Source organism: Colossoma macropomum, unplaced genomic scaffold, assembly GCF_904425465.1.
Source record: "Colossoma macropomum unplaced genomic scaffold, Colossoma_macropomum, whole genome shotgun sequence".
NCBI classification, from domain to species: domain Eukaryota; kingdom Metazoa; phylum Chordata; class Actinopteri; order Characiformes; family Serrasalmidae; genus Colossoma; species Colossoma macropomum.
Genome location: NW_023494805.1, coordinates 541,067 through 554,796, shown reverse-complemented (window position 1 = coordinate 554,796; position 13,730 = coordinate 541,067). Strand labels below are relative to the sequence as shown.

The following is a 13,730-nucleotide window of genomic DNA, read 5'->3' as shown; positions in this document are numbered from 1 at the left end:
TGTTCCGATAAATAGCCACTTCTCAACCAGCCAATCAGCGGACTGCTCTCATGAACTTCTAACCAATCCAGCAGTGACAGTGAGGTGTTTAAAAACTTTAGCACCACTGCTGTGTCTGATCCACATGTACCAGCACAACACACACTAGCACACCACCATGTCAGTGTCACTGCAGTGCTAAGAATAGTCCACCACTCAAATAATACTTGCATACAAAAAAAGTTCGCTTTGAATGCCCACTTACTCCATTCTTATAATAAAAGCAAATGGACAGGTTCACGTTGTACAGTTCTGCTCAAACATTTATGTTGCCCTGGCTGTATGTGTGAATTATCATTTCTAAAAATATAACTGATAAAAAAAAACATTTCTTTTATTAGTGCTTAACTGAAGCTATTTATCATCATGTTTGCAAGTATTATATTAATTATAATGTAGCATTGGCACAGAAGAAGACTTAATGGATTCTTGAGTGAATGTGCGTGCACACAAAAACCAGGAAATACACACCTGCATGTAATTTCCTCTCCATAATCTTCTTATAAATGTATTATAAATGTAACCGGGTGAATAAGCCTAGTGTTACATTTCCTTATTGCCCCATCCATTGTTGAGTAGGACAGTAGTGACAATGGTGGAATTGCTGTCTATTCTTTATTGAATAGACAGCAAAGGGAACCAACTCAAATGGGGAGAACAGGGAAAATACTTTCTAACAACAACATTCAACACATACAGTCTGGGAGACCTCAGTGTGTTCCTCTCTGCTCTCTTAACTGGCTCAAATCCTAAGTCCAGTGGTGATGCTACACACCCCAAACAAATTCTTTCAGGTGCGCAGGTGTTTGTTGCCCATCTGCAGCCTCTCTGTGACTGCTCCAAGGAGCATCTTCTATATCAGTGTGCCAGAGCTGAGAGAGTGAAGCAAGGTGCATGACTGCTGCAGCAGTCCCTTCTTTGCCAAGCACTGGTCACAGCAATGCATGTACGGCTCCACATCTGTGCAACAGCCCAGCCAGTAGAACCTCTGCTGCAGTTGCTTCATGCCAACGTGCCCCACGCCAGCCGCTCCATGTAACATGCCTAGCATCTTCTTTCTCAGGCTGTGTAGCACCAACTGCTGCCACATACACATTCCCTGGCTCTTGCCACATACGACATCTCGTCCTGCATGGGGTGTGTGGCATCCTGTCTGGCCAACCTTGATTCTGTACCTCCTGGACCCATCCTCCTCCTTCTGGGCACAGCAGAACTCCTCACAGCTCACAGTGTTAATTCCAGTGCTACTGGGGTTGATGACAGAAGTAGCGGCACTCTACTCAGCTGCTTTCCGATTTCTCCATCATCTACTGCATCATCAATGCTGACAGGGTACTGCTCATGTGCATTGCCCATGGCCAGCAAGGATCCACCACTAGCTTCCACAAGCAACTTCACTTTTCCCTTTTCCAAGACCATCATTTCCTTCCTGGGGTTGAGCATGGCCCCAGCTACTGCAAGGAAATTAAACCTGAGAAAGCACCCATCCTGTATAGGTTCAGACAGAACTCATGCATTCAGTTTGAGCCCCCCACGACAACTGGGAGCCACTTCCTCCCTCTCACATCGACTCGGCTGTCCGATGCAGACTTGAATTGGACCGTTCTCACTTCCCAGTAGTCAGGTGTGCAGATCTCAGGGTGGGAGAGCAGGCCTGAATGTAGCAGTGACACTGACAAGCCGGTGTCAATGAGGAAGGAAGCTGTTTCTTGTCTATGCTGCACTTGACTCAAAGTCCATGGTGGCAGCCCATCTCCCTGGCTGTGGCATCAACACTGAGTGTCCTTCTTTCTGCCAGTTAAGGTTTGTGGAATTGACTGACACGGTGTCTCCTCTTCCTGTACTGCCAGCAGGAAGAAAAGCCTTCATATGGCTTTTGAACTATTACAATTGCTTCCTGCCAAACCTTTTAACACTGCTGGCACCACTTCATAAACTGCTTAGGAAAGAGGAGACAAGGAGATGGAGGTCTGAACAAGCCAAAATGTTTCAGCAAGCCAAGGAGCTCTTGCAGTCCAGTAAAGTGTTGGTGCATAATGACAAGAAGAAGGAGCTGATGCTCTCCTGTCATGCAACACCTTCTGAGATGGGGGGCAATCTTTGCTCACCGAATGCCAGTAGAGGTGAATGCCCAGTTGGGTTTTTCTCATGCACATTATTTGCAGCAGAAAAGAACTATTCACAATTGGATAAGGAGAGATTAGCGATTATACAGAATCGATACAGAAAATACTTATATGGGAAAAAATTGTAATCTGGACTGACAACATATCTGTTTACTGAACAAGATGAAGGCAATACCTCAGATGGTGTCTTAGCAAATTATGAGATGCGCTGTAATCTTAAGGGTTTATGAATATGTGATCACACACAGAGCAGGCAAGGACAATGGAAATACAGATGCGCTTAGTCAGCTCCCAGTGCCCACACCACCTCAAAGTACTTCACCTGTAGAGCACGTATTGTTAATTGAGCAAGAAACCAGTCCACTACTGATCTCTGAGCAAATTCAGAGATGGGCAGACCCAGTCCAGACCCAGTTACGTTTATTGAACATGGCAGAAAATGCCACTGAAATACAGCCCGAACAACGGTAAACACACAAATAACACATACATGCATACCAGTCCTCACAATACAGAACCAGTAACAGCCACAACAGTATTATAATTTATTTTTGAATATGTTTCCATCATTTTTATTACAATACAGAACCAGTAGCAGCCACAACAGTATTATAATTTATTTTTGAATGTTTCCATCATTTTTATTACGTTTATATTACGTTCATTCTTATTTGTGTGAATTCATAACTATTGCAGTAAATAAACGGGCATTAGTGAGTCAGTGTGACTCTGAAATGAAAATTATTTACTAAACTAATTTACAAAGTATAACTAAAGATAGGAAGGAAGGAAAAATAAGAAAATTAGACCGTGAGCGGACAATAAGCAATAATAAGTGGAATTTTGTCAAATACTCCACTTTACCATCGGTGGGCCGCCCAGAAAACGCTGAGCAAAACACCAGTGGACCGCCAGCTTTGCCATCAGCGGGCCAACAGTGGTCCACTATCCTCTTGCTATCAGGGACTCTCCTGTTAGAGCTTCTGTTTTTAACCGCTGTACATCCTCAGTTGCTGGTTGCTCCAGTAACGAGAATGACTTCACAACCAGCCAATCAGCGGACTACTCTTATGAACGTCTAGCCAATCGCAGCGCAGGAGGCGGGGTTGGTCGGAATACCATTTAGTATGAGGTCCCCTGCAGTCCAGGTGGGGGCGCTAGTTCTATAACTGTGGGCCTCTAAAGACAATAAAGCGGAGAGAAAGAGAAACAGCTCTGCGGTCTTCTAAGGAGAAATATTAGCTGATCTGCTGAAGGTAAAGAGCTGTTTATCACTTTTTCACTCTATTTTTGCCGTGTTACTGAAGCTGCTGGAGAAATGTTCACTTTTTTAAAAGTAAGATGTGAAATATTTGAAGTATGTGAGCTAACTCAGAAGCAGCCTTCACTCAGACTGAGCTGAGCTGAGAAGGCTAATGTTAGCACTTAGCTCTGGGTTTTGGCGCTTAGCTCTATGATTTTGGGTGATAATGTTCTAGTCTGATCGGAGAAGGTCAGAGGTGGGTGGAAACAAGTCACATTGGTTCAGTTACACGTAACAGAAACTTTAATGGTGTCGTACTGTTTTGTGAGTGTTTTCAAATGATAACACTTACTTCTGTTGAATATATAAGTGAGTGATCCACTTGTTTCTTAATTCGATTTAAGTCATTATCATTTAGTTCCTTATTCCTTTTTTGGGGTTTAATTTTAGTCTGTTGTGTTGGTTCAGCCACTGTACTTTTGGATTTCTACCATTATATTTTAGAAGAAAAGCACCTAGCTCCTTTTATTTTTTTTGATAGGAGCTCGCAGGTTAAGTTGGGTGGAGGTGTTATTGGATATGTTTGGGTGGGTGTCCCTGCTTAAGTTTAGGTAAGAGGGTTGCCAGTAAAAGGTATTTTAGTGATTTAGTGATATCTAGAAGTTTGTAGGTTATCTAATAGATTTATTTTATGATGTGTCATTGAAGACTTTTGGGATGCGGAGGTGTTTTTTAGGTTGTTTCTGAACAGTTTGCGTGCTGCCCAAAAATGGTCTTCAAATGCATCCACATAAGGTGTAATAGGACTCTCCCCTTTAGGGTATGGGAGACTTTCCTTTAGCCGGTTTTCGTATACCCTCGAAGCCCATCTATTGTGTGAGGGGTCCTGTATGAATTTGCCCCATCCTCTTCCACATCCTAGAAGAATGCGAGAAGGGTGATGTCATCTGCAAACCTCAGTATAAATAATCATCCGTTTGCCAATCTTCTCCTGAGATTATGGCTGACTAGACGTTCAGTGGTAGCGATAGGAGAGGGTGGTGAGGAAGGGGCGTCGTAGGTCCTGGGGCAGGACTGAAGACCTTTTTGTTTTTCATCTCTTGAGTAAAAGATGTTTAGCTGGTTTGTGAGTTGTGTGTATGCAATACTTTATTTGTAGTTATTAAAGGTCTGGAGTCCCCTTCAGATAGAGAATCAGTCATTTGAGAAGCAGTTCTGTTCCAATGTATCCCTGTTTGCATTTGACCGTCCCGATGACTGCACACTTAAGCCTTTCATGTGAACCATGGTCTGAACTCCTTTGGCTTATATGTAGCTGCCCCAACTCAATGGAAAACCATTGTTTGTTGTAAATGTTAGTCTTTTTTGTGATGAATTCGAAAAAAATGAATTGATTTGCTCCAAGCAGAACCAGCATAGGAATTGCTTTTACATTTCCAAAAGGTGTATCTTTCACCCTTTTTTCCTGAAGCTAAACAGTGATTACAGAGATAGGATGACGACCATGATTTTCATCCGCAAAAACACAATGCTATTCAGAGAAAACAAAAAAAAAAAAAAGTCTTTCTAGTTGATTAGACCAGTCAGTTGATTGTGATCAGTCAATAGTTAGTGTAGCTAGTTACGTTTATGTAATGTACTCACAGAAGCTAATATAAGAGTGGCTCTATTTTATTTCTTCATAATGTTAATGCAATTTTACATCTTTGGTACACTAGCATTAACTGCTTTTTTAACAACAGTTCATTACAATTTAAGTTTTTAAAACTGCGAATACTAAAATAGTAAGGACCAAAACATGGTATACGAGGTGATCAAAAAAGATTCATCCGATTTCAAAATTATTTATTTCACTACAGTAATTACAGAACAATGCAGTAAATTGGGAATGGTTTAAATGAGCATAAAGTTTATGTAATTTTACAAGTGCTCAGTATGAACCTCCTCCAGCTGTACGGACATCAACATGATGGTCAATCGAGTGTGGGATGAATTTTGACTATGTCGGGTGTCGCTGCACTCACGGCTCTTTCAGTGCGATTTTGGAGATCATCCAGTGTTGTGGAACCAATGACGAATGCTCTGAGCTGTTGGAGGTTCACAGCCAATGAAAATCACGTTGCACAGTTTTGACGGATTCGCTTTTATTGAAAAGTGATGCTGAAGCATTAAGATTTTCCTTCACTGGAACTAAGGGTCCTAGGCCAACCACTTAAAACCAACCCCATATCATTATCCCTCCTCCACCAAACTTTACAGTTGGCACAGTGCAGTCTGGCAGGTATTGTTCTTCTGGCTTTCACCAAACCCAGACTCATCCATCAGACTGACAGATAGAGAAGCTGATTCGTCACTCCACAGAACACATTTCCACTGCTCCAGAGTCCAGTGGCAGTGTGCTTTGTACCACTTCCCCCAATGCTTCGCGTTGTGCATTTTGATCTTAGGCTTGTGTGTAACTGCTTAGCCATGGAAACCCGTTTTGTGAAGCTCCTAACGCAGAGTGCTTTTGCTTATATTACTTATAGAGGCAAGTTGGAGTTCTTTAGTGAGTGATTCAAAAGAAGATAAAGGCACTGTGCACTTCAGCACTCGGCAGCCCCGCTATGTGAGTTTTGTGAGCTTCGTGGCTGAGGTGTTGTTCCTCCTGGACACTTCCATTTCACAATAATAGCACTTGACAGGGACAGATCTAGCAGAACAGAAATTTTACAAACTGAATTATGGAAGAGGTGGCATCCTATGACCATGCCATGTTTAAAGTCACTGAGCTCATCAGTACGACCCCTTCTACTGCCAGTGTTTGTCTGTCGAGACTGCAAGGCTGTGTGCTTAATTTTGTCTATCTGTTATAGGTGTGGCCGAAACAACTGAACTCAGTAATTCGGAGGGGTGTCCCAAAATATTTGTCCATATAGGTTTATTCTATTTGATGAAGTGGCATTTTTCTCTGTCACTCTCGAGAACAGGAGAGCTATCGTCCTTAAATGTGATACAGATGTTGGCGATCGTATTAAACAAAATACATATGTTTACCCTTCCAAATATGTGATTTATGAAAAGACATGGCACAGGTTTTGACCTATTTATTAAGGTCACTGTTCTGCTTTGCCGTCACCCCCCCAAACTCTTCTAAATGCCCCTGTACTAAACATTCCTAAAAGCATCTAGTTCCAAACATAAGACTTGTTCCTGTAAAAACTTATTAGAAAGATTTCTTTGTGTCATTTCTTGACGTCTAGGCATTTTGTTTTATTTCAAAACAAATGTAAAACTTGTGAGCCAAAGCTGCTATATCTTAGCTTGCAATAGTTTGGGAATATAGTGAGTCCATCAAATGTACTCTGCATATAAATGTTCAGTTTTCTTTTAGAGACATGAATATTACAAAAATAGAATGCATACTATACATGTGAGAGATTGCTTCATGTTAGACAGCTGCACTAGCAGTAAACACAACTAACTTCCACACAGCTTCCTTATTATGTTTCCTAAGTTAAATCAGCGCTTTATCCACTTCTTTGTACTCAGGAATGCATAGAAAACTAAATATAGTATTTGTAGTTTAACAGTAACATTTTGATTTTGCTGTAGCATTAGTTGTCGAATGAAACTGTTTTACTCTGCTAATGCTTAAGCACAGCCCCAGACTACTGAAAAACATACCCACGCTAAGAAAAGTCCCTCCCGACATCCCAACCACAATGTTTGGTTGACAGAAATGCAGATGACAGTCTTTGACAGTGAAAATACAGTTGCAGACAGTTTTGCAAATAGCTGGTGCATGATTGATTGTATTCTGTTTTTATTAGTATGTGAGAATCAAGCTGTTAAGATGGATGCAGCCTTTGTTGATTGATTACACTCATCTATTACTTTCCAGGGTTAGTGGGTGTGTTTAATTAGGAATAATAAATGCTGTGTTGCACTGCTCGTGTGTACCAATGTTAAGCCAGTGAAATGAAATAGTAAAAAGACATTAATAAGAATATCTATTGCATGTTTAAAAAGCCACCACTATTGAGCTGTTGAATTTGTCACCTATTTTGTTTTTGTTTTGCATTTGGCATTTACTTTTTTCTTCTTTTTTCTTCCAGAAAGGATTGATCTTCTATTGCAAGATTTCCTTCTGCTAATTTCCCTGCACAAACATCACCAAAAGGAATACCTCATATTGCTAACATTAGAAAAGATTAAATGTGAGGATATGGTGTCCAAAAGCTCCAGGACTCGTCAAAGATCCGCTGCTGCTCTCAGGACAAAGACACCTTGCAGAAGAACACAAAAGATTGAAGACAAAGAAAGGCCACACCACTGTTCACAGTGTGGAAAGAGTTTTACTTTAAAGACAGATCTCCAAAGACATGAGCGCATTCACACTGGAGAGAAACCCTTTCCCTGCTCAGAGTGTGGGAAGAGTTTTAGTTTAAAGAGTTATCTCCAAAGGCACCAGGGCATTCATACAGGAGATAAACCGTATCACTGTTCAGAATGTGGAAAGCGTTTTAATACAAAGAATAATCTCGAAATACACCAGCGCATTCACACAGGAGAAAAACTGTGTTACTGTTCAGACTGCGGAAAGAGTTTTACTACACAGAGCAATCTCCAGATACACCAGCGAGTGCACACAGGAGAGAAACCGTATCACTGCTCAGAGTGTGGACAGAATTTTAGTCAGCGTAGTACTCTCCAACTACACCGGCGCATTCACACAGGTGATAAACCATATCACTGCTCAGAGTGTGGAAAGAGTTTTAATAGACAAAGTAATCTCCAAATACATCAGCGCTTTCACACAGGAGATAAACCATATTACTGTTCAGAGTGTGGAAAGAGTTTTACTTTGCTGAGTCATCTCCAAAGACACCAGCGCATTCACACAGGAGAGAAACCGTATCACTGCTCAAAGTGTGGAAAGAGTTTTACTCAACAAAATAATCTCATATCACACCAGCGCACTCACACGGGAGAGAAGCTGTATCGTTGCTCAGAGTGTGGAAAGAGTTTCACAGAAAGAGGTACCCTCAAGAAACACCAGCGCATTCACACTGGAGAGAAACCGTATCACTGCTCAGAGTGTGGACAGAGTTTTAGAGAAAGTGGTACCCTCAAGAAACACCAGCGCATTCATACTGGAGAGAAACCGTATCACTGCTCAGAGTGTGGAAAGTATTTTAGTCAGCTGATTCATCTCCAAACACACCAGCGTGTTCACACAGGAGTAAAACCGTATCACTGTTCAGATTGTGGACAGAGTTTTACTGTACAGAGCAATCTCAAAACACACCAGCGCATTCACGCAGGAGGGGAATCGTATCACTGCCCAGAGTGTGGGAAAACCTTCAGAAATTCAAGAAGTGTGAAGAAACACAAATGCATTAAGAGGTAAAAACATATGCATGTCAAATCAAAAAACTTGATTTTGATGATTTGGGGTTGCCAACTGGATCCAGAAATTAAATTCTCCTTTGATGTAACACAACTGTCACAGTTGTATTGTTTAAGTGTCTCTTGAATGTCAGCTTGATAATTGGGAAGAATCAGTTTTGACTGATTTAAAAATAAACATGTCTTCATGATTTGTATGCTTTTCTTTTGTGTAGATAGGAGGTTTGAGATCTGAAGAGACCTGGTCTACCTTTTACCATCTTTGTAAGAAGGCATTCTCAGTACATCCAAGCCTCTTCCCAAACATGCAGTGTCTGACTCTTTTCCAGTGATTCAGCTCAGGAAAAATAAAAGTTCATCCAACAATCAGTAAGCTTTTCAAGCCCAAGCAGTCAAACAGCTGTAGTTACATCTTCGGATTCCAAAAAAATAAAAAGCCACCAACCACAACCAGCTCCGCGGGGCCAAGTGAGAAGAAAATAGTCCTGATTGAAACCTCCCTCTGATATACACAGTAGTGAGTCATGGTTTTCTCAATATAACTGAATAAAATAAGACAATACAGGTTATCTTGCGGTTTTCCCTGTTGAAGCTGAATGTAATTTGGATCATTAATAGTAAGTGTTCTATTTTGCATTAAGTATAACATTCCTTAACTGTTAGTTCTCCTTAAAGTTCGATAAGATTATTGGTCAATTTAAAGCAACATGGATGGGTTGCAGGAGTTTTTTGAGTTGTTGGAAGTAAAAAATGTATCTACGCAATTTCTTTAGGTAGAGACGGTCTTGCTGAGAGACCATGTGAGCAGTAGCCATTGAGGAGAACAGAGTTTAACATCGTAAAATGTATGAAATTGTTAGGAAATTGGAAGATGGCCTCAGCCATGCCTTGCAGTTAGTTGGTAAATACACTTTCATGAATCCTTCTATCAAAAGCATCTGTTTGTTTTAATCATAGAGCTATTTGCTGTATGAAATGTCTTTCATGACATGGTGCTGGACAAACTGTGGGGTCCGACATATATCCTTGAAATTACACATTGAAAAGATGGATTTAGCATAGTCTGGTTGATGTCATAAGGTACAAACTCAAACTAAAGAGTCCGTCTTCTTCACAAAATGCCAAACCTTTTAGCAGCACAACACAAAGTTAAACATCTAGGAAGAAATGGGTGAGAAACCTTAGGTAGGACCAACAGTAAGTCCTTCCTAATAGCTTATGTTACATTGAGGTTGTAGTTTACCTTTTGGAAATTTTGGAAGCCCCTTGGTTTTGTGGGTTAGGAATGCAGCCACTGCACTGCATGGCCAAAATATGTTCTTGGTGGCTTTGGCTATGCGGCAATATTTAACACACATGATACAGGTTATGAAGGGTGTCTAGGGCATCTGAATATCAGAGCCAGGTCTGTTGGATCTGAAAAATAAATTTGTGGTGAGGGACCAGCTACTGTCAACGTGAATATTGAGGATTCGAAATAAAATCAGAGCTGGGTGCAAAATTGAGGCTAGTGCAAGCCGTTTATTCGGTAAAGACACAGTTGGAGGTAGATTTGGGAGGGCAATAAATTAGAATGATAAGCAAAGAAAATGAACCAAAAATGTTAAGCACCATGTGTTCATAAGATATTCCGTCTTGAAAAACCACTTCTGTGTGGTGTATGTACGGGTGGCACCTGTAAAGAAAATGATGTCTCTCCAAACAGGATGAAAATGGCCAGTTATTAATGCAAATAAAGCAGTAACAAAGCTCGCAAAAAGCTCTATGGATTCAGCTGTCAGACTAAGCCTAAATCATCGTAAAAAGTCCCACCACATTATACACATTTGAGAAACATGAGAGCTGAAAGCTCAGTGTAAATAAGGTTTTGACACATTTTGGGGGAGCAGTGAATATAACGTGGATGTTTACATTTTTTGAAGGTTGTAACAAACTCCACTGCACCATTGACACTATGTTAACCTGGTACAAAAGTTCATTGAAGAGTGGACAACCAACCAGACCAACATAGTAGCAACATTGTTAGAATGAGATGTTCAACAAGCACATAGATGTAATATTTAGGTGTCCTTGTGGGTTTTTGGTCATGTAGTGTAGTGGGATTCATCTAAAACTAGCATATCCACCTACCTAATGGGAAAAATGAGGGGTCAGTCGACCAATCAGAGTCGGGATGCAATGGATTTTACATGGTTAGCAAATGTTCAAGGATTATGACATGTTATGCATACTCCGGTAGTGTAGACTGCACTACAGTTAGAGTATGTAAACTTGACCTAAAACCAGTAATTTAATAGATACAGATAGTTACTAGTATGTAATTCAAAATTAATTTCTATAATATTGCATTGGCTTGTAATTATAAATAGTATGACCACTTTTACTTTTTCCAATACTGATATTCAAACACTGGCTTATGTTAGTTGCTGCAAATTCAGATCATGTTTATTCTTATTTCTGCCACTCTGCTCCAGAATTTTGATACAGAGTAACTTGATGATGCCATCTCTATTGATGATATATTTTAACAGTTGGATGTTGACAAAATATACTGCTAACCAGGCTCCAACCACAAGCTTTCCCTCTAAACTCCATCCCCAAATTCTTTCAGTCTGTGCCTTTAAATGCCTAAAGTATAAATGATAACATTTTAAACATCTAGCTGGTGTAACAGTGGGTGTCTTATGTATCCTTATGTGTTCTTCTCTTGTATCTTAGCTTCAACCCCTAAGGACACAAGGATAAGATGGGAGGACTGAGGAATCAACACCAAACATATTTACCACATGAAATTCACTCAGTCATCACTTTCATCCCCTGTAACTTGGCTTAAATGATCTGCCAACAATAAATGCTTATTATTAACTAACTTTTCAAATAAGCATGCTTTACTGAAATCCAAACACATCAACAATATTGGAACAGCTGGAATGCAAAGACACACAGTATTGGATTGGGAAACCACAAACATCACAATTTCACAAAAAGACACTTTTCCATTAACATTAAAATAGGAATTTGACAGGACAGTCATAACATCCTGTGAGATGTCATGTTGTTTGTGTAATTATGTATTTTTTTATGGATATGCATTTAATTCTTTTTCCTGAATTGTATGTGAAATATACAAACCATGATTTTTTATTAAATCATGAAATTGAATTTAAGATTATGCTTGAAACATTGTGGTGATTGTCAAAGTAGTATGATTCACTACTTGCAAGAGATGGACATGATATGAACTTAATATACCATTATTACAGACCAGTCTGTTAGAGTAATGACATTGGAATACTATCCCAAACACCTCTCAAGGAGACATAGTCAACATTATGGGTCCATTTTTTTGTTTTAGCTTGAGTTGCAGCTTTGGGGTGTACTGAATTCCAAACACGACTTCTTCAGTGGGAACCCTCTAGCTGATCCAAACGTCTGAGACCAACAAGTCTCTTATTTTGCTTTTTTTTTTATTTAACACAGCAGAGCTGCTGGAGGTTTTAAACACTGTCCACTCACTGCCCACTCTGTTAGACACTCCTACCTGATTGGTCCACCTTGTAGATGTAAGGTCAGAGATGATATCTGCTGCTGCACAGTTTGTGTTGGTCATCTTCTTCAGTTGTCAGAAAATGCTGCCCACCGCTCTCTCCTTAGTGTTAACCATCAAATGTACCTCATTCTAAGACTATTTCATCTTGTTGGGCCGGTCTTCTAAAGATGACGTCTACTCTACTTTAACTGAATGCTTTTTGTTGTTAATTTTTACCACCCTTCCAGTGATGTCTTTGTTGCCTTAAATACATGCCTTTCTTTAAAGTTGTGACTGGTTTCATGTTGCTAGAAAACCACCAAACTGTCCAGTGGAAACAGTAAAAACTACCAAACACATCTCACTGTGTCACCTTATGGTAAGAGGCAGAAGGACTTCTAGGCATTCTAAAAAAAAGTACACGGCAAACTCTCTGAAGGCAAGAAAGTCAGGTCTGAAACACACTACCTCACTGAGATGCTTGCAAATGACAAAAAGACGAAGCTCAACAGCATGTTCAGAATCCTTAAATACAAAACCAGTATGCATCTCTAATTTAAATTTGTAGCAATAATGCATACACACGAATGTGAATTTTATTTGAAGTATATTCATACAAAAATTGTCCCAAATATACAACCTCAGAACACACTCAGACACAGTAATACTTGCATCAGTGCAGGTTTAAGATGAGCACAGTAAAAGCACCTAATAGCTTTAAATCATCCATGTGTTTTGATATGAATTTGAAAAGAGTCAGTTGCTGTGAAATATTTATGTGACTCAAGTAGGTGATCACTGACCTTTTAAATAGTGGCAAAAACGTAAATTACTTAAGAATATATTCCTGCAAAAACAAAGAAATTGTGTGTATTTGAGAGTCCTCAGGAGTCAGTCTCTCCATAATAACAGTATATAGTAACAGCATGTAACAGTAATCCTCTCTCTATAAGAACCACCGACTTTTTCACAGACACATGTAAAGCTCCATGACTACTGTACTGTCTCAGATGGAGCTCGTGCTCAGAGCTGGAGATCATCAGGTGCCCTGTTAGTCATCATTTTTACATTGTGAAAGTGTGAAAGGAGAAGATCATCTCCATCAATAATACTCCAGTGTTTTTAATAATCTAATCTCTATTTGCTGCAGCTTTAGTGTATAATTGATTATCATGGACAGTCACTGGGATCTGTTTATCTGTATTTAGAAAAAGAACTGAAAACCCAGTAACCCAAAACTGTCTGAATTTATAAGATTTGTATCACTTTTAGAAGATATGACGTATACAAACACATTTCTTTTATTAGGTTACAGTGCCAAGTATTTATCAACAGAACTTTTCTAGGTCTGATCTTCTGTTTCTAACCGCTGTACATCCTCAGATGCTGGCTGCTGCCGTAA

At 39.9% G+C, this 13,730-nt stretch overlaps 1 protein-coding gene and 1 pseudogene across 5 annotated transcripts; both read left to right on the top strand.

Annotated features, from left to right (window-relative positions):
* The window catches only part of LOC118826312, a 545,149-nt pseudogene that overhangs the window by 15,631 nt on the left and 515,788 nt on the right, over positions 1 to 13,730 (top strand).
* Positions 3,325 to 13,726, top strand: LOC118826334 (zinc finger protein 239-like). Of its 5 annotated transcripts, none has more exons than XR_005008737.1 (4): positions 3,325 to 3,421; positions 7,506 to 8,796; positions 9,015 to 9,316; positions 13,712 to 13,726. XR_005008737.1 is itself a non-coding variant. In XM_036597281.1 (4 exons), exons 2-3 carry the CDS (start codon positions 7,616 to 7,618, stop codon positions 9,016 to 9,018), a joined length of 1,185 nt encoding a protein of 394 aa, XP_036453174.1. In that variant the 5' UTR covers positions 3,325 to 3,421; positions 7,506 to 7,615; the 3' UTR covers positions 9,019 to 9,063; positions 11,518 to 11,876. The 5 variants fall into 5 exon arrangements, 3 of the variants coding, with proteins under 3 accessions (XP_036453174.1, XP_036453171.1, XP_036453172.1); XR_005008736.1 differs by lacking the exon at positions 13,712 to 13,726 and adding an exon at positions 11,518 to 11,876; XM_036597281.1 differs by lacking the exon at positions 13,712 to 13,726 and adding an exon at positions 11,518 to 11,876 and having other exon boundaries at positions 9,015 to 9,063.